General features: G+C 51.7%; 3 protein-coding genes across 3 annotated transcripts in view; 1 reads left to right on the forward strand and 2 right to left on the reverse strand.

Annotated features, from left to right (window-relative positions):
- The window catches only part of SRRM5 (serine/arginine repetitive matrix 5), a 2,789-nt gene extending 2,360 nt beyond the window's left edge, over nucleotides 1-429 (forward strand). Inside the window, exon 2 of the mRNA XM_019626290.1 lies at nucleotides 1-429. This exon is cut by the window's left edge and continues 10 nt beyond it. Within this exon, the coding sequence (XP_019481835.1) occupies nucleotides 1-429 (429 nt within the window).
- The window catches only part of ZNF428 (zinc finger protein 428), an 8,448-nt gene extending 5,137 nt beyond the window's left edge, over nucleotides 1-3,311 (reverse strand). The window contains exons 1-2 of the mRNA XM_019626289.1: nucleotides 3,016-3,311; nucleotides 389-591 (exon numbers count right to left, since the gene is read on the reverse strand). Coding sequence (XP_019481834.1) covers nucleotides 389-464 — 76 coding nt within the window. The 5' untranslated portion in view covers nucleotides 465-591; nucleotides 3,016-3,311. The remainder of the gene's footprint in view (nucleotides 1-388; nucleotides 592-3,015) is intronic.
- A 2,021-nt stretch (nucleotides 3,312-5,332) lies between these two features.
- On the reverse strand, nucleotides 5,333-19,275 carry CADM4 (cell adhesion molecule 4). Its single transcript, XM_019626220.1, has 9 exons — nucleotides 19,207-19,275; nucleotides 10,023-10,169; nucleotides 9,551-9,703; nucleotides 9,144-9,278; nucleotides 8,576-8,740; nucleotides 8,356-8,446; nucleotides 8,038-8,210; nucleotides 6,874-7,002; nucleotides 5,333-6,360 (listed from the first exon to the last, which is right to left on the reverse strand). The coding sequence occupies exons 1-9, from the start codon at nucleotides 19,268-19,270 to the stop codon at nucleotides 6,251-6,253; spliced, it is 1,167 nt and encodes a 388-aa protein (XP_019481765.1). The 5' UTR covers nucleotides 19,271-19,275; the 3' UTR covers nucleotides 5,333-6,250.
- Between the last annotated feature and the right edge of the window lie 6 nt (nucleotides 19,276-19,281).

Raw genomic sequence — 19,281 nt, forward strand, 5'->3', positions numbered from 1 at the left:
AGCAAGGAAAGAAGAGATCGCAGCCGCTCTAGAACCCTAAGAAAACAGAGAGATCACAGCAGAACTAGAAGTTCTGGCAAGGAAAGAAGAGATAATAGCCGAACTAGAACCCTCAGAAAGGAGAGAGATCACAGTGGAACTAGAACTCCCAGAAAGGACAGAGAACACAGCCGATCTAGAACCCCCAGCAAGGAGAGCATTCACAGCCAATCTACAACCCCCAGAAGTCTCAGCTGGAAGGGATCCCTTAGCAGGGCACAGGGTCTCAGTGAGAATAGAACACCCACTGAGACAGGAAGCCAATACCCCTCAAGATTTCTCAGGGGAGCCCCAATCCCAAGCCAGGATGAGATTCAAGCCAACACTACCACCTCTAAAGCCATCTCACCTGGAGAGAGGTCCTCATCATCTTCTTCCAAACTGGCGTAGCCCCCAGTCTCAGCTGGCTCACGGGTCTCTGTCATGGCCAGGCGACAGGGACAGGAGACAGAAGCAGAGCAGCAGCTGGGCAGTGTCCCTCCCCGGCCAGCTCTCCAAAGCCACACCTCGGCCACAGTTCTCTAATGCAAGATGTCAGCACGTAGAGGGATGCTGGACAGGGGAAGGAAAGGCCTGAGTCAATAAATGTTTACATTGCATCTGCATCCCCAGGCTCAGCTGTGTGCTCAGTGCTGGGGGCAAGGCAAAGATGGCCCCTGCTCTGTCCCTGACTGCCTCTGAGGCCTTGACGCAGGCCCTGCCCCTCTGTAGGCCTTAATTTACCCACCTGAACAACAAAGCTGTCTGTGGTTCCTATTCAATAGGGTGGGGAAGGTAATATTCCAAATATTTAAAGATGGGAACAAGCATGGGCACCAATCAGAACTGAGGGTGGAACATGGTCCTATGCCAGGCATTAATCCTTTAGTTTTTGGATTGTGGGCAAGTCTGGAATTGAGGGAGGGTCCAAACTAGCAGTTGGGTGTACAGATTACTTGGTGTAGTGGTGATATACCAACCAGTCTAGAAGTATTTAAATATTTAAACAACTGGTATGGTTGCACTAGTCCGTGAATGTCAGTCCTAGTTCTATATCAATTTATACCTTGGCAAGAGTGTCTAGGTTTGCATCCTAAATCTGCCATATTCTAGCTGTGTAGCTTTAAGCAAAGGACCTAAACTTCTCCAGTCTGTCTCCTTCTTGGTACAAAAAGGGCTTCCAGGACTTCACTCATGTATTCCTCATAGCCATCCATGTCGAGAGAGATTATCTCCTCTGTATAGATGAAGAAATGGAGGTAGAGAGGATTAACAAGTAGCCCAAGGTCACACCAACTGGTAGGTACATGAACTAGGATTTGAAGCCACGTCATCCTATCTCTCATAAAATGAATCCTCGGCTGAAAATATTTTTCGAGGATTCAGTAGGTTCATTCATATAAGTTGCTCATACATGGCAGGTACTCCATTAACAGGCTATTACTACTCCCATCTCCGACTCTATAAACCATTCCAGACTTCTCACCTCTCCCTGTGCACACCAGGACTTCTCATATCTGTGGGTTTTAGCAAACCCTGCTGTTCTTGTCTAGAATGTCCTCCTTCCCCTTTGTCACTCCTCACCCTTCAAACCTCACCTCAAACACAAGAACTTCTGTACTTCTTCCCAGCCCATATACCATCTCTGCTTCTACCAAGAAGCCTTCTCTTAACTCCTCTCCTTTCTCTCCCTCTTCACCAATACCTCCCTACATACACACACATACCCACTTCTTTGTCTCCCACTGCACTGCCAAACAGGGAGAGCTAAGCAGAACAAGTTAGTGAAGGGGGATGGCAGCCTCAGTTGCACCTCTTATATGCCAAGGCCTGTTGCTGGGCACTAGGTATACAATGGTGGAAAAGACATGATCCCTTCAGAGCCTGGAGGTAAAGTTTAATGCTGGGGCTAAAGAGAAAAAGATTAGGTTTGAAGTCCAAACGAGGCTGGGGCAGGGGAGCTTTCTAAAGATACCTGGATATGGGTTTTAAGGACAGAGAAGATTCACAACTGGCAGAGGATACTTCTCATAGTACCCTGTTGCCTGTAGGGCCCCATTTAATTTGGAATTCTACTTTATGTCAGGATAAGGTTGCCAGGTTTAGTAAATAAAAACAGACGAGGTCCAGTTGAATTTCAGATAAACAAATAATTATTTAATATACATACGTTCCATGCATGTACATTTATCTGAAATCAAATTTAACTGGGCGTTCTATGTTTCAACTGGCAACCAGGCACAATCGGGACTTCATGAGACATTGCTCCAGTCTAGCCTACCCTTCTCCAAGCCCACATCACACAAGGCCCCTTCCAGAGTGTTCCATATATCAGGTGGAGGAATTCCTTGGTGAACAAATCCCATTCCTAAAATGATGATGGCAGCCAGACTGGCTCCCATGATCTTAAGAGGGGCATAAATAAGGCTCCCTCATACCATGTGGGCAAGACCCCACAATGTCTTGAGCCTGTACCAATCAACTCCCAAGATGCCCTGCGCGAACATAATACAATAGGCACCCCTTTCCACAATGCTGAGGTAAAGAAGCCAGTGCAAAACGTTGTACGGGACAATAAGGACCAGTCCCCACAATGGCCCGCGGCAATTCTTCCCAGGATGCCTCAGGTTTATAATGACCACCTTCCAGTGTGCTCTGCGTCGAAGCATCCAAGTTTCCAAAATGCTCAGCGGAGGGTGTGTGACAAAAGGGACCGGTTCCCCGCAAGGAGCTAGGATGACCCTTCCTAGAATGCATCAGTCCTATAACGACTAGCTGATAGACTCCAACAACGTTTACGGCCGGGCGCCCCTTTTCCCAGTATGCCCCAGGACGGCACGGAGCCGAGTTGGGGGAGAAAAAGGAGCCTAGGTCTCGCCCTCAGGCCCAAAACTGCTGCCGGCTCCTCGGTGACGGGAGCCGTCACTCCCATCATGCAGCGGTGCCGTAGCGCCCGCTTCCCAGCATGCCCCGCGAACCTCGATCACGGACACTCACCGGCGAGGGCGGCCCCCGCTCCGGCTCGGCAGCGGCGGCGGCTGCACGCCCGGGCTCGGCGCCTGCGCTGCAAGTGGAGTAGGAGGGAGCGCGAGGGGCGTGAAGAGCCTAGGGCGCTTGCGCGGCGAGATGGACCATTCCTGGCTCACAGTGTGATTGGGGGCTATCCGAGTCGTGCCATCGACGAGGCGCGGGCAGGGGGTTCCAAGCTTTGCCCCTCGCTGTCCGGGTTTCTTTGGTACAGTCCGCAGCCCAACCGAACAAGAAACTGCAGGGCTCGCGCGTGCGTGAGCGGAGCAGGAACGCGCCTTATGGAAGATAGGATGCGCTGGGGGTGGGGGTCGCCTGCAGGGCCCGGATCCTGGACCTAAAGCCTACTTATTTGCATAATCTTAGTGCGGGACAATGGGAGGCCTCGGGCAGTGAAAGGGGTTATTTGCATATTCCCCCGAGAGGCCGCACTCCAGAGCGCAGTGATTAGCATATGTGAGGCGGGGGGCGCGCCTGAACAAAGCGCGTGCGCACAAGGACTACGGACTAGCGCTAAGCGGTTAAGCCTTGGTCTAGTTGGGATCAGTTTGCATCCGGAGAGGGGCACAAGGGTCACGACCCTTACCAACCCTCCAACTCCAACTAGGATAAATGTTTACTGCTCTCCGCAGTGAACAAGACATACCCGACCCCTAGCCTCATGGCGCCCCAATCAAAGGAAGGAGGTCCACACGTAATCATGTAATCAGAACTACAACCCAGAGTGGTTAGACTTGGGATGAATGGAGGAGCATAGGAAGCTGTGGGGGCCAGAGGTGCCCGCCTCAGCCTGGAAAGGATTCCAGGAGGTGGTGATCTTTAAGCCAAGGTTGAACAAAAGCCAATTGGAATGGGAATATTTCTGGCAGAGAGAACAGTAAGAGCACAGGTATAGAGGCAAAAAAAGAAAAGTACATGGTACATGATTTGATTGAGGAAGTGAAAGCAGATAGTATGCCTGGAATCCAGGATTAGAGAGGGAAAGGCTCCTACAGGTGACATTAAGAGCTCAGACTTTATGCTGAGGTATAGTAAGCTACTGCAGCAGTCCAGACTTCCTGGAAGAGACTCACTTACCAGCTTAAAAGTCTCCAGTGGGATCCCATTATACTTAGAACAAATCCAAACTCTTTATCATGGTCCAGGGGCTAAACACATGGTCCAGTTCTGTTTATCTTTGAATTTTCCCACCTGTCTCCTCTTTATTCATTCCTGACTAACTTCACTTCCCATTAAACACCCCAGTCTCTTTATCATCTCAGGCCTTTGCCCTTGCTATTCCCTTTGCCTGAAAATGCTTTTCCCTCTGATCTTCGAATAGCTGCTTTTGTGCTCACTATTCATATCTTGGCACAGATGTTAATCTGAGAGGCTTTCCATGTTCTAAGATAGCACATGGAGATTTGCTTTAGAGAAGTGAGTGGGGTTGTGGATAAAGCAGGATTGGCTGTGAGCCGATGGTTATTGAAGCTGGGGTGAAAGATGCATGGGATTTCATTGTCCTGTTCTGTCTACTTGTATATGTTTGAAGTTTTCCAAAATAACAAGTTAAAATAAAATTGTATTCCACATCCCCTTCCTCTGCATTTTATCTTAATGGCAACCTGAAATTAAGTCCTTGCTGATAGTCTGTTTTCTCATGAACGCTTCATGAAGGTAAACATGGAGGGTAAACATGGAGTCACCCTTTTCCACTTTGGGACCTCAATCCTTAGAACAGGACCACATTTCAGATTAGTGCTAAACTGTCTGAACACCTAACATTTGCCTGTTTTATTCAACAGTGGCATCTTTAGACCTTTGAGCAGCACCTGGCACAAAGAAGGAGGTCAATATATTTTTTAATCTAAAATTAGAATCACTCATTTAAAATTTAGATGAATGAAAGCGGGGCCCCAGAATGCCAGGCTTAGGAGCTTTGACTTGATTTAGAGGTGATGCGGAGGTAGGAAAGGGCAGGCACAGGGCGAGATGTAATTGAAAGCTCCCCAAGAAACTGATGTCAGGGGTGGGGGTAAGCCAGCGGAAGGGTCCAGGCTGTGGGGTGGGGATGGTATAGCTGCTGAAGAGGAAAGACTCTGTGACTGTTTGGCTGAAGGAGTATCCAGGGAAAAAACCCTAGGTTTCTTGGGAGGTTTAAAGTGCCATTGGTGAGGTACGGACTCTCTCCTGGCCTATACTGTCCACCAACAACCATCACACTTTTTCCCCATCTCTTAGTTCAGTTCCGCTCCCAACATGGTGCAGACCTAGGCAGAGGGACAGACACACAGCCACACCAAATATGTGTTCTCTCCTCAGTTTAATGGTGGTTAGTGGGATTGCCAAACCCCCACCCCATTCCCCTCCCGCCCCATACAAAATGTGTTTTGTTTTTTGTTTGTTTTTTTAACAAGAAAAGGGGGCAAAAGCCAGGAATGGGGGAAGGGGCACAATCTGATATTTTCATACAGATTTTTGATTTTTTTAATATATTATATATAAAACCATAGAGACCAACGTACCCCCCTAAACTCCTTTTCCCCTCCCTGGGGGGGCCTGGAGGAGAGATGGGAAAGGCCCCCCCAGGGGAGGGTAGACAGGGAGACAAATATGGGCGAGACAGATTTGGAGGAAGGGGAGACCAGGAACCTAGGAAAGGGGGATTGGAGAAAAGGGTTGAGGCTGTCTCCCTTACCACCCCCATCAAAGTTATGACACAAAGACACAGAATCCCTGTTTCCACACCCTCCCCCCACCCTTACCCCCACCGTGCAAACATGGCTTTGCAAAGAGGTGCCCAGAGCTCTGTGGAACTCCTACAATGGCTGGCATGGGGTCTGAGACCCCCCAAAGAAATCTGTGCTCCCCTTCCCCTACCCACCCCCCCTTCCCAGAATCTGATCCCCTCCCCACAAGACCTGGTTCTGCAGCCTAGGGGCCCTGGCCTTCCCCCAGTTATCTTCCCTCAACCCAATCCCTACTACCCTCCCTGGACTTGGGGAATCTGGACCTTTGGCCCCTGCCCCCTGGGGGACCCAGACCTCTGGGACCTTGCTTCTGGCCCTTGCAGAGACCCAGGCATCCAACACCCCCATCCCTGCCCAAATGTCTGAGGTGTTAGTGGTGGGGGGAGATGCCCACCATCCCAGACTCTGATAAATGTCTTTGCAGCTGGCAGTGGGGTGGACCCCAGTCCAGACCCAGGCCTGGAGTGGAAGTGGGATCAGATGAAGAATTCTTCTTTCCTCTTGTGTCCATCGCTGCCATTGAGGAAGGCTTCTCTTGCTTCTCCCTGCTCATCCAAACCACTGGCCTCATGGGTCAGATAGGAGCCTGAGGGGTGACAGACCACGGGAGCAGAGGAGGCATACATGTGGACCCAGGAGTTGGGACATAAATGTATGGGAAGAGGGAGACAGAAAGATAGACATCAGATGAAGGAAGAAGGAGAAACAGAAAACACAGGGGGAGGGAATCAAGTCCAGGGAATAGCAAAACGGGCAGAGATAAAGGTAAAGCAGAATTAGGAAAACTCCAAAAATTTCCAGAAAGATCAACCCTTATCCTTCTCTTGGTGATATCCCCTTGCTCTGCTCCCAACGAATCCAGTAATTAGGAAGATAATATTTTTTTTTCAAACCCACGGCCTTAATTCAGCTTCAACGTTTCACCCCTTTTAGTCCTGGACAAAAGACCTGCCCCTTTTGGATTCTCGGCCTCAGGTCCCACCGGGTTTTGAATTCTGGGTCTAGGCTCCGCCCTCTTTCGAATTCGGGCTCTAAGCCCCGCCCCCTTCCCAATCAACCACCACCCCCTCTGTTGAATTCAGGCCCTGCCCCCACTCACCCTTCTGCCGCACTGAGCACCAGACCATGCCCACCAGCACACATATGATCAGAAACACCAATAGCGCCAGGATGCCGCCCACAATGGCGTAGGGCACCGACGTCTGTGCTTCTACCACCGCACCGGGGTCTGCCAGAGGGATGGGGCGCAGGTCCAGTTCATCAGAGAATGGTCCCAGCCCGGCCCCATCGCTGCCAGTCTGTTAAACCATTCCACCCACCACATCTAATCGTGCCCCTTAACATGCCACGCTCCTCAAATTACTGCCACCGTGCGAACCCTTCTCAGGACTTCCCTTTCCTAATGCTCCATTTCCTCAAGGAATGTGTGTTAGTTTGTATAAGGTCCCTGAGTCATTTTGCTAATACCTGCCCTGCTGCCTTCCCTCAGCCCACCTCCCAGAAAACATAAACAGCACATCCCTTTTCTTCTGTTTCTTTCCCCAGGGGAACCTCAGGTCCAAGTTCCTTCTCATCTTGTCTAAAACGCTCCAGGTATTTAAAATTCTGAGCTAGGGCCAAACCACTTCCAAAATTCCTGCCCCACCATCATAAGAGCTAAACACGTAACGTTTATTTTCTGCTAGGGGCCATTACAACCACTTTATATATGGGGGTGCCAAAAAAATGTATACAAGTTGACACTTTGGTCAACGTTGCTCAAGCAGTAGTCCGCTATAATCAGAAGGGTCTGGACGCTGATGGTAACCACTTTGAGCACCTCGTGTAATTGCAGAAGTGAAACGTGACTTGTATTCATCTTTTGTTATCTGTATACATTGAGTATTACAATTTTAATAGTTTTTTTTCCTTTCTTAAAATGTTTATGCATTTTTTTAGTATCTTCTGTATTTAGCTCATATGTCTGCACATCAACAATATGGGATAGGCGCTATTGTTTATTTCCACTTTACCTATAAGGACATTAAGGTGCAGACAGACTAAATTACTTGTAATTTAATATTGTATTATCCTGAACTCAAACGGCCAGTCTGCCCCCAGAACTTTTAAGAACTCTGTGGGCTGTAGACCCCTTGGAATCACTTTGCACAAGCCCCGCTCCACCCAAGACAAAGCAGAGACCACCCCAAGGGGCCCCACCTCTCCCTTGTGCCCCTTCTCTCCCCTGTGCCCCGCCCCCAAGCCTGCCTCTGCCTGCTCTCACCATAGACCACTAGCACATAGAGCGCTCTTGCATGGCCATGCTTGTTCGACGCCTCGCAAGTGTAGGTGCCATTATCTGCCGATACTAGGCCTGGCAGCGTAAGCGTCTCACCGACTGCTTCGGCCCGCTCCGGCAAAGATTCATTCCCGCGATTCCAGCGGATCTGATTTGGCCTGGACGGGGTTAAAGTATAGTGAGAGTTAGGGACTCAGGCAGCACCCAATTCTGACTTCTCAGGAATCTAGATATGCAGCATCTCCAAATAAGAGGGTCACTACTAGTTCTTTCCTTTCAGGATTCTCTGGCCCCAGAGCTCACCTGGGGTTCCCCGTTACCGCACACGTCAGAACCAGCGTGTCTCCCTCCCTAACCACGGCTTGGGAGGCATGGATCCGGGCCGTGGGGGAGTCTGTGGGCAGAAGTGAAATGGGAGAGTGGTTGTCAGGGTCATCACTGGGGGCTAGGAACCCTCCCGGGGGCGGGCGGCTGGCGTTGGGAACCCCCATATCCACCGGGTCCCCGCCCGCCGAGCACTTACACTGCACGTCCAGCACGTACTGCGTCTGCTTGCTGTGTCCCGAAGGCAGCGCCTGGTTCTGCGCCTCGCAGATGATGATACCACCATCGTCCTTGCGGTCCACACGAAACCGCACTGTGCTCGTCACATGCCAGACCTTGCCATCTTCCCGGCTGCTGCTCACACCTGCCACGCGCCAACCGGACACATTCAGGCCAGGATTCCGGCTCCACAGCCCACCCCGTGTATTTCTCCCCAGCCAATCCCAAAGCAGGCTATTTGTCAAGCTCCACCTGTAATCCACAGGCCTCGCTTCTTGTCCTCCAAATTACTCCCCTCCAAGACCACAACCCCACATGCCTCTTCCAAAAACTCCTCTCTTTCATTCCCACATCCTCTCATCTATCAATTCATTCAACAGCTGCATATTGAGTGGCTAGTGTCAGCCAGAATCTGGGCGCTCTTCTCCAAGCCCCGCCCACTCACAAATCAGCCTTTCCTAAGCCCCGCCTCCTGGAACACGCCATCTCTCAAGTCCCGCCCCTCATTGGCTCCTCTCCGACACCTCACACCCCACTTCCGATAATACCTTTCAGCTCCTTGCGGTCCCGGTACCAGCGCAGGGCCGCAATTGGGCGGGACCGTGGAACCCGGCAGCTGAGCTCCACCTCGCCGCCCTCCACCGCCTGCTCTCGGACCTCCACCACCGGATTCTCTGGGGCCACTGACACAGGGAGAAAGTGGGTACAGAGGGAGGTCAGGGGAGGCACTGAGGTGGGCTCAAAGTGTCAAGGCTGCGGGATCCCAGGGATCAAAGGAAACAAGAGTCCCAAGTGGCAAGGGTCAAACACAGAAGCCGGAGGTCAGGAAGGCCAGCCATCTTGACTACGGCCAGATGTTCAGGCAGTTAAAAACAGCCAGGGTCAGGTCTCAGGATAAGGGATAAGCAGAAGAGAAAGGAGGAGGGGATGGGTCCCAGGAGTGGGAAGCGGTTACCCAATACAGTGAGCGTGGCAATCTGATGGTGGGTATCCTCCGTGTAGAGCTGGCAGAAGTAGCCCCCCTCGTCTTCCAGGCGGGCATCTGAGAGCCGGATCCGCACCCGGCGTGGGGAGAACTCCTCAAGCTGAAAACGCTCATCCTTCAGGGCTGGAGAGAGTGAATGGGAAGGCGTGAACTTGGGGAATCCTGGCCTCAGGAGTCCCACCCTCCCCCAGGAGCTGAGTTCAGCCCTCTGCCTCTTTTCTCCAGCCATACCTATGCGTCTAAGGTGCCCACCTAGTTACTCCCTTAGGGACTCAGAATGATTCAGGCCCTCCCACCCACAGGACTAGGAGTCCAGACCCCCAGCTCCATGCTTCTTGAGGACACAGAAGTCCAGAGTCTCAACTCTGTCTTTCAGGTCGCAGGAATCAGGCCCCAGCCCTCCCTTCCTTCAAGTCTCAGGATTTCGGACCCCAGCACTCACCGCGGGTGCCATTGAAGAAGAGGGTCTGCCGGGCTGGGTTCTGAATGACAACTATGGACCCATCATACTGGTGCAGACGGCATGTTATCTCCGCAACCCCACCCTCAGCCACTGTCACATTTTCTGTCTGTACTTCCTGTCCTGTCCCTGGACCAGTAGACAAAGAGACAGAATAGGAGACTCTTTGAGGGCTGCAATTCAATCTTTCTCCCACTGTTCCTCTCCGATCCAAACCTCTAATTCCTCTCCCTCCCCTGTCATGCAGTTCATCACAGCCTTTCCTGCAGGCTGGAGTCCAGGAGATGGACTCTAATGGGGGCAGCACAGGACACACTGGGAGCCCAGAGGGAAGGGAGACCAAGACTACCTAAGGAGATGGGTGATCAGAGAATGTTCTGGAAGAAAGCACCACTGGATTCAGATCTTGAGTAAACAGGAGTTCACCAGGTTTGGGAAACTGTTATGTGTTCACCAAACCCCATCTTTCACACCTGGGCACATGTTGTAGCTTGTATGCAGAGATGGCTCCATAGTCTTCCCATCCCTGTACATGCCCTTTGTAAGGTGACTTTGCTAACCCCCCCCCCCCAATTAAAAAGCCACTCTGTCCCTTGACTCTGGGCAGGACTTGTGACTTCTTTGACCAACAGAATTTGCTGAAAGTGATATTATATGAGTTCTGCAGCCTAGACCTCAAGAGATCTTGCTTCCCAGGCTGGGGGGTGAAGATGCTCAGACTAGTTGAGGATGAGGGACCACATGGAGAGAGAAGCCCAGCCAATAGCCAGCACCAGTAGCCAGCCATGTGAGTGAGCCCATCCTTGACCATCCAACCCCAGTGAGACCACCAGGACTTCAGTCATATGAGTGACCCCAGTTGGGGCCAAGAGAAGAACTGCCCAACGGATCCAGTCCAGACTGCTGGCCTCCAGAGTCATGAGCAAATAACATGTTTGTTTAAAGCCACTAAATTTCAGACGATCTGTTACACCACTAAAGTTAACTGGTACAACACATGATTAGGCTACTTTCCCCAGGATTCCTTGTACTTAGGTGGGGCCATGTGACTGCCTTCTGGCCAATGGGATGTAGGTGGAAGAGAGAAACACCTCTTCCAGCCTGGCTCATCTCACATCCTTCTTGCTGGCTGAATGGAGAGGACTCCACAGAGCCTAGAAGAGGACAGTATCACAAGTTGGAAAGAGTCCAGGGCCCTGACTGCCCACTGTGATCTGCCTGCCCAGGGCTGTAACATGAGCGAGAAATACTCATACACTTTTTGGTTCAACCATTGAGCTTTCAGGGCTATTTGTTATAGCAGTTAACCTACCCTGATTAATCCATCAGAGGAACAAGGTAGGCGATTAGTAAGGGGATGTTTCCAGCAGAGTTAACAGCCCAGGATAAAGCTCAAAGCTGAGATTAATCATCATCACCATCATCACTGTCACTGTCATCTTCAAAATAACAATCACCACTAATAGCTGTTTATTAGGCACTGGCTGTGCCAGGCTCTATACTAAGGGCATTACCCATATAATTTCCATTTAATCATCACAATATCCAAATGAGGTAGGTACTATTATCAATCCCCAATTTTTTTTCCAATTCTCATTTTATAGGTGAGAAAAATGGTCCAGAGAGAGAAAATGACTTGCCTAAGGTCACAGCCTGAGAGCGACAGGGCCAAGATCTGTATCCAGACCTGATTCTGTCTCCGGCATTCATATCTACTCTCCGGCATTCACATCTACTCCTGTTTGTCTGGGTACAAGGTGAAAAGCATTGGTGAGGGGTTGTGGAATGTGCTAGCAGAGGGTCTCAAATGCCAAGGTAGGAGAGTAGCTTTTATCCTGAAGGCCAGTGGAGGTTTTGAAGCACGAAAGAGCCATGTTCAGATCTGGTTATTTACATTTAAATGTGGGATAACTATTGCTTCATGTCTCTTATAGTCTCTCATTCATTTATTTGAGTATTTCCTGAGCAGTGGGTATGTTTTCTGGGGCTAGGTGCCCAGAGATGAGTCAGATGAGATCCCTGTCCTGGAAGGCCTTCAAGATTTATAGGAAGGTAGACACAAATCACTGTAATATCCCATCAAAAGTGTTATGTTGGGCCAGCCGTGTGGCTCAGTTGGTTAGAGCGCAAACTCTAAGCAACAGCATTGCCAGTTCGATTCCCACATGGGCAAGTGAGCTGCACCCGAGCTGAGCTGCCAATGGGCAGCCGGATGCCTCAGCTGGTGAGAACGCGTGCTCTTAACAACAAGGTTACCGGTTCGACTCCCACATGGGATGGTGGACTGGCCCCCCCTGCAACTAGATTGAAAACGGCAACTGGACTTGGAGCTGAGCTGCACCCTCCACAACTAAGATTGAAGGACAACAACTTGACTTGGAGCTGATGGGCCTTGGAAAAACACAGTGTTCCCCTTCCCCAATTCCCCAACAAATCTTTTTTTTTTTTTTTTAATGTTATGTTCCCTGTAAGGAGGATGAGTAATCTGGGGCTGAGGGGTAGAAAAGATTAATTCTGAGGGATGGAGGCAGAGACAGCTAGCTTCCTACCCGGACATCCATGTTTCCCTTTTTCATTAGCAAAAGAACCCTGATTTTGTTTTATGGTTGCCCTATGTCTAGCAAAAAGAGGTATTTCCCAGACTTCCTTACAACTAAGTGAGGCCATGTGATAAAGTTTTGACCAATTGGATAAAAGGAAAAGTGTCATGTGGTAATTTGGGAAGGACTTCCTAAAAAAGGGAGACAAATCGCTTGTGCACCAGGTCACCTTTGTGCTGCCTGGAACTAGGATGTGATGCCCAAGTTCTGGCAGCCATGTTTGACCATGAGGACAAGGGCAGTATGGATGGTGGAACCAAGAACTGGAAGATGCCTGGGTCTCTGGTAATGATGGAGAGCTTCCATAAAAGTCCTAGATGCGTACTTCTGGATTTTTTTATGTTTGAGTATAACTCTTTGTGTTTTTAAGCCACTATTAGGGGTTTATCTAGCACCTCCTGGAATATCAAGCTTAACATGTCCAATCCTTGCCCCGAATATTTTCCTCTCCATGTTTTCTCAATCTCAGTAAATGTCACAACCATCTACCCAGTTGCTCAGGCCAAAAACCTAGAAATTATGTTCTTGCCCTTTCCCTCACTTCTAACATCTATTCCTTTAGCAAGATTGATCCATTCTACTTCCAAAATATATCCCAAATCTATTTAACTTTGTCTACCTCTTCTACCATCACCCTAGTCCAATGACACCATCTCTTACCTGGACCGTCAAGTGCTACTTATGGGTCTCCTCGCTTCCACGCCTGCCTTTCCCCCAGGCCATTCCCCACACAGCAGCCAGATGGATTTTCCAAAAAGGGAAATCGGATTAAGTTGTTGCCTCTCTGCTTAAAGCCCTCCAGAGGCTGCCCATTACACTTAGAATAAAATATAGACTCCTTCCCTGTACCTCCAAGGTGCCCTGGCCCCTCTCTGACTGCAGTGCCAATCACCCTCACTTCACTCCACCCTCACTGGCCTTGATATCCCTCAAACACGCTGAACTTGTTCCCACTTCAGGACCTTTGCACTTGCTCTTCCTTCTTCCTGGAATGTTCTTCCCCCTTGGTCATCCCAGGACTGCATCCTGTTCTCACTCAGATCTCTGCTCATATCAACACCTTCTAGGAGCGACTTTCTCTCCTCATCCCTTCACCTCCAAAACATTTTCCATTTCATCACCATTGCTTTATTTCCCCTATGGAAATTTCACTGAAATTATTTTATTGATTCGCTCACTTCTTTATTATCTGTGTCCCATCACTAGAATATACACCCATGAAACAGGGATGTAAACCACTGGGCTTACTGCTCTACCCCTAGTGCCCAGAAGTGTGCTTGCCAATTGATAAATGGCTGGGAGATGGATGAATGAGTAGCATGTGTCAGGCAGAATCTCATTTCAGCCTCATAATGACTTTGTGACATCACTATTCTCAAACACCTGGGTTGATCTCAGCTGGACCACTTGCCATCTGTGTGACCTTGGGCAAGTGGCCTAACCTTTCCGAGCCTCAGCTGCCCGGCCTGTAAAGTGGGGATGATGCCAGTGTCTGCCTCATAGAAGTTCGAGACCCCAGCCCCCACTTCCCTCAGACCTGGAGCCCAGTGCCTGGAGCTCAGGGAGCCCTCTCTGCAAAGCTGCTGGTATTACAACCTCCCAAAACACACCCCTGAACATGAAAACCGGCTGCCTGCGCATTCTGGCACTTTTAAAAAAAATCTTGAAGCCTCTCCGTGGATCCTGGACCTCAGGGCTAGCCCAGTGCTAGCCCCCCATTTTACAGATGTGGAGAATGAGGTTCAGGGGCCCCAGGCAAGTCAGTGGGAGAAACTCAACCCCTCCAGAGAGACAGCAGGACCTCTGGATCTGCCCCCCCAAAATTTATCCCCTGCCCTCTGCTTGAGGGTGCACATGGGGTGAGGGTGGGGGGCTTTTGTCTTATTCCCTCCCCCTCCTGAGGAGTCGGTAACCAACAGTGTCTGTGCCTGGAATATCAATGTCCCAGGAGCTTTTGTTTCGGGGTTGGGGGGTGGTGAGGCGGGACTTTCTGGTCAGAGAGAGGTTGAGCTTTTGGGACTAGGGCACTGGCCCTTTAAACTGTGTTGACAGCCTGGAGTCATCACAGGGATGGTGCCTGGAAAAAGGGACAGGGGAGGGTTTGGGAAAGAGCGCCTGAGCAGGAGATATGTAGAGACCCAGAATCCAGTCCTCTCCTCCTAGACTCAGGAATCCAGCCCGGACTACCTCCTCTCCCCAGGATCCAGGAGTCCAGGCTCCTAGAGGTCTCCCCTGTCAAGACTCAGGAGTCTGGTTCTCAGCATCTTCCTCCCTCAAACCTAGAAGTCCCCGGCCCCAGCCTCTCCACCCTCAAACCCAGGAGTCTGGGCCTTTTCAGCTCCCTCCTCCTTCAGGACCCAGGAGCTAGGGGTCTAGAGTAACAGCTGGTGGATGTTTCCACGGAGACTAAGCAGGATGGGGGAGCACTTCCTGGGTCCTGAGTCAGCGAATACCCAAGGGAGTCTCAAGGTCACAGTTCCCGGAAGGTCACAGCCACCCCCTCTGTATCCACTCTCCAGGGAGCTCATGGCATCATGCTTCCTTCCCCCACTTCCTCCCCTAGGGAGGTGGTACATCCCTGTGTTCTAACTGAACCCCCCCTCAGCCCCCCATCAATGGCGGAGTCCGAACATCCTTGCACAAAGCATCAATTCTTCCCCAGCTCAGCCTTGTGAAGGCGCCTGTATTCAGGACCTAGGCATCAGGGTCCCAGCCCCTCCTCCCTCAGAAACCTGGAGTGGGACCCCCAGCTCCTTCTCTCAGGACTCAGGAGTCTGTATTCCCACCTCTCCCTCCCTCAAGACCTAGGAGGAGGGACCTCCAGTCCCCTTCTCTCTCAGGGCCCAGGAGTCCACGACCCCAGCCCCTTCCTCCCTCTGACACACATGTCCAGGACCCCTAGCCTTCTCCCACCTCAGGCTCAGGAGTCTAGGACCCCAGCCCCTTCCTCTCTTGGAAACTTTTGACTTGAGGTCCATCGTCCTTGACCCCCAGAACCACAGTCCTGCCGTCCCCCAGCCCTCTGTCCCCCCTCCTATCTGGGGACCAAGCATCAGGTGGGGGCATAGGGGTGAGTCAGCAGCCTCACACACAAAGTCTCCCCTGTGGCCCCCACGTTCCTGGGATATTCGGAACTCCCTGGATTCCGGGCCTCAGGCCCAGCCAGGGGGTGGGGGAGTCCTCAGGAGGTTCCCCCTGGTTGTGGGGTCAGGAGAGGAATTCCTGCTCCAGGAAGGGTATAAGCCTGCACTGAGCGCTCAGTGTCCTATCCTCCACCCCCAGTGCCCTCTATTCACCGCCCCCCCCCGCCCCCCAGAAGAGCCCAGGCTCTGCTGCTGCCCTCTTGCCCCACTGGATGCCTGCGGAGGAGCCTTGGTGCCTGGTTCCCAGAAGACCTAGGAGCCTGGGGTCTGCACAGGCAGGAACCAGTGGGTGCTTGGGTCCTGGTGCCACAGGCCATTGGGCGCTGGCAAGTCTGACTGTCTCCAAGTCCCCCCCGCCCCACCCAGAGAGAGAAAGCTGCCTTTGTGTTCCCCAAGATGGGGACAGGCCAGGCTCGCACGACATTAACCCACCCAGGCTCCAGTCCTGCTGTGTCTAAGGTCTTGCAATCGTTGCAGAATCTGACCCCAGCTCTGGGGACTCAGGCATCTGGCTCATGGGTGGGTGGGGGTCAGTGACAGAAACCTCCCAAGGCCTATACCCTGGGGTGACTCACAATGGGGAGAAGGCCTCCCTGTTCTTAGAGTGGCAGGTCAGATAGCAGGAAAAAGTGAGTCACTTGGGAAGAAAATACTATTTGGGATCAACAAACTCCCCCACCACAAGGCCCCCCCAACTCTAACAGCCTCTATCTTTTCTTTGTATCTGGATATCTGTTTCCTTAGCCCCTTTCTGTTTCATCCAACTCCCATGGTCTGTGCATCTCTGTGTCTGCTTCTGTGCATCTCTGGGCAGGCAATCCATCTCTCTTTCTCACTTCCTCTCGCCTGCCCACCCTGGACCCAATTCTTTCTTTGGCATGAATCTCAACATCGTCTTCTGCTATTCATGGCAGATGAGTGAGCCAGGAATGAGAGGATACGTTTTTGAAAGGACACAAATGGACGCCATCTCCCATCTCCATTCCTGCCAGCTGGGCAAGGTGAGAGAGGAAGGAGGGTGACCAAGAGGGAAATGTGAGGACTATGGACACCCCCTGAAATCTGGTGACCAAAGGCCATTCAAAAATATCCAATGAAAAGGAAAGCAGGCAGGGCCCTCTGAGATCATGGGCTGCAGCTCCCTTACCCCATGCTTTGCAGAAGGGGAGAGTGAAGTTCAGAGAGGGACAGAGGCTGACAAAAAATCACACCAGAGAGGCCTGGTTCCTCAGCTCTCAGTCCAGAGTGCTTCCCAGGACATCAGCTCTCTCCCAACTTGTGAAGCCCAAAGCCTGCCCTATTTAATTTAGAGAAAGTTTACAGAAGGGATTAGGGTGCCAGGAAGCAGTGACTTTAAACAAGGGACAAACCTGTAAAGCTACCTCCCAGAAGTGGTGGAGAAAAGATTCTTGCACTGGATAGGTGATCATCTTAGGCTACCTTCTGATTCTGATATTCCAACATCCCACAATTCTAAGCTGTCAAGATTCAGGATCTCCAAGAGGCCAAGATTTCAGAATTTTAAAGTTGTTAAGAGGCTAGAGTGCTAATGGCATCGAGGTTCTAGAATTTTAAAGGTGTTAAGATTCTAAAGACTTTGGGATTCTAGACTCTTAAAGATGTCAAAAATATCCTCAGATTCTTTGTTTACTGGAATCATTAGTTCTAGGATTCTATGAGGCTGGGTTTTAGGGCCTAAAAAACAGAGAAAGGAAAATAAAATTGGATGGAAATGTAGCCAAAGTACCAAAGCACTCATCTGGAAAATGGTGACATGTCTGTTGCAAAGAAAGAAGGTAAGGATACACAGTCTGAAGCGATGGCAGAAGACTAAAGAAAGCAAGGTGGAGGGTGAAAGGTCAACTTTGATTGTCCCCTTGTTCCAAGGAGAGGGAGACTCTGCCTCAACCCTGGGGTGGGGAAGGATTAACAGCACCCGATTTGCCAGAAATCTTTTCAGGGATTCGAGCTGGAGTTCCTTCCCTTTCAGATAACTGAGTTCAACATCCTCTCTTTACAGAAGGTGAAAGTGAGCCCCGGGGAGAGGAGGGTGCTTGCCATCAGCTACTGTGGCAAATGGCAAGAGCTGAGATTTACACCTAGGCCCCCAGCCCTGTGCCATCTGGTTATACTCCTCTCCCAAATCTCCACAGAACATCCAGCCCTTGTGCCCGGCCACCTCCCAACCCTCTGTTCCTTCCAAGAGTGGCTTTACCCACAGGGAAGAGGTGACCTGTGGCAGGTTTGAGGCACACACCGTGTGAGAGTGTGTGTGGGTGACATTTCCTGACCTTGTCCCCAGTCTCAGGGTCACCCTATCTTGGAGGTCTCCAGTTTTTCACAGTGTGATAAGGGTATGTGGATGGCTCCCTGGCTGTTCTGGAGGGGGGCTTCTCTGTAAGTCATGGCCTGGGTGTGTGAATGGGTGGAGAGGGGCAGCGTTTGGGAGGCATTTCCTGAATCCACGTGTGTGCCCACAAGCTGAGGTTTGCCACATACTATCTTCGCCGCCCCCTCCCCACCTCCTTCCCCTCACACACATTTCCCTCCAGGGCCCTTTAGGATGCCCTGCCTGACTCAGTTCCTCTCCAGGGGCACACAGGGATAGAGAAATGCAGGAATGTAGGATGCAGATGGGGATCCCAGGATGGAGGTTGTAAGGGTAGTAGAGAGGGGAAGCAGAGACAGGGGACAGGGAGACAGTAAGACAGAGAGAGGAGGATAGAGGGGGGAATGAGATAGATAAGTGACTGGGGTGTGGGGGGTTGGGGGGGCTAGAGAAACAGACAAATAAGGGGATGGGACAGAGAAAAAGGGACAGAGAAACAAGGGTGACAATGGGATGGGCAGAGAGGGAGGGCAGAAATATAGAGAGACAGAGAAGGGGGAATATAGAGGATGATGGGGGACAGAGTGACCCATTAAAAAGGGACAGAGTCCAAGGGACAGAGGTGGGGGACAAAGACAGGATGGAGAGGTGAGGAACAGGGAGGCAAGGAGAAAGGGGGACAGACGGGGGAGAGACGGGACTTCGAGTCTGAGGGACATAGGACAAGGGTAGGGGGACAAGGAGAGACACTGAGGGACTCAGAGACCGGCGGACTGAGGGATGCGGAGAGCGGATAGAAGGACAGCGGGACCGGCCGGGAGAAGGCGGTCTGGGGGCGGGGGGTCTCGGGCCCTTTGTCCCCGCCGGGATCCGGGCCTGTGTAGGGTGGGGGAGCTGCGGCACGGCGTCCAGGGCCCGCGCCCCCTCCCCCGCTCGCGGCTCCCAGCTCCCGGCCCGCGCTGCGCTTTGTCCCGGGGAGGGGGCCCAGCCCGGCCCCGCGCGCATTGTTCGGCCTCTGCGGCCCCGCGGCAGCAGGGCTGTCACCGCGGCGCGCCCCCCGCCCCAGCCCGGCCGACCCCAGTACCCGACCCTACCTGGCCCAGCCGCGGCCGCCCACAGCAGCAGCAGCGGCCACTGGAAGCGCCGGGCCCGGCCCATGGTGCCTCCGC

Source organism: Hipposideros armiger, unplaced genomic scaffold (genome assembly GCF_001890085.2).
Source record: "Hipposideros armiger isolate ML-2016 unplaced genomic scaffold, ASM189008v1 scaffold_664, whole genome shotgun sequence".
NCBI lineage: Eukaryota > Metazoa > Chordata > Mammalia > Chiroptera > Hipposideridae > Hipposideros > Hipposideros armiger.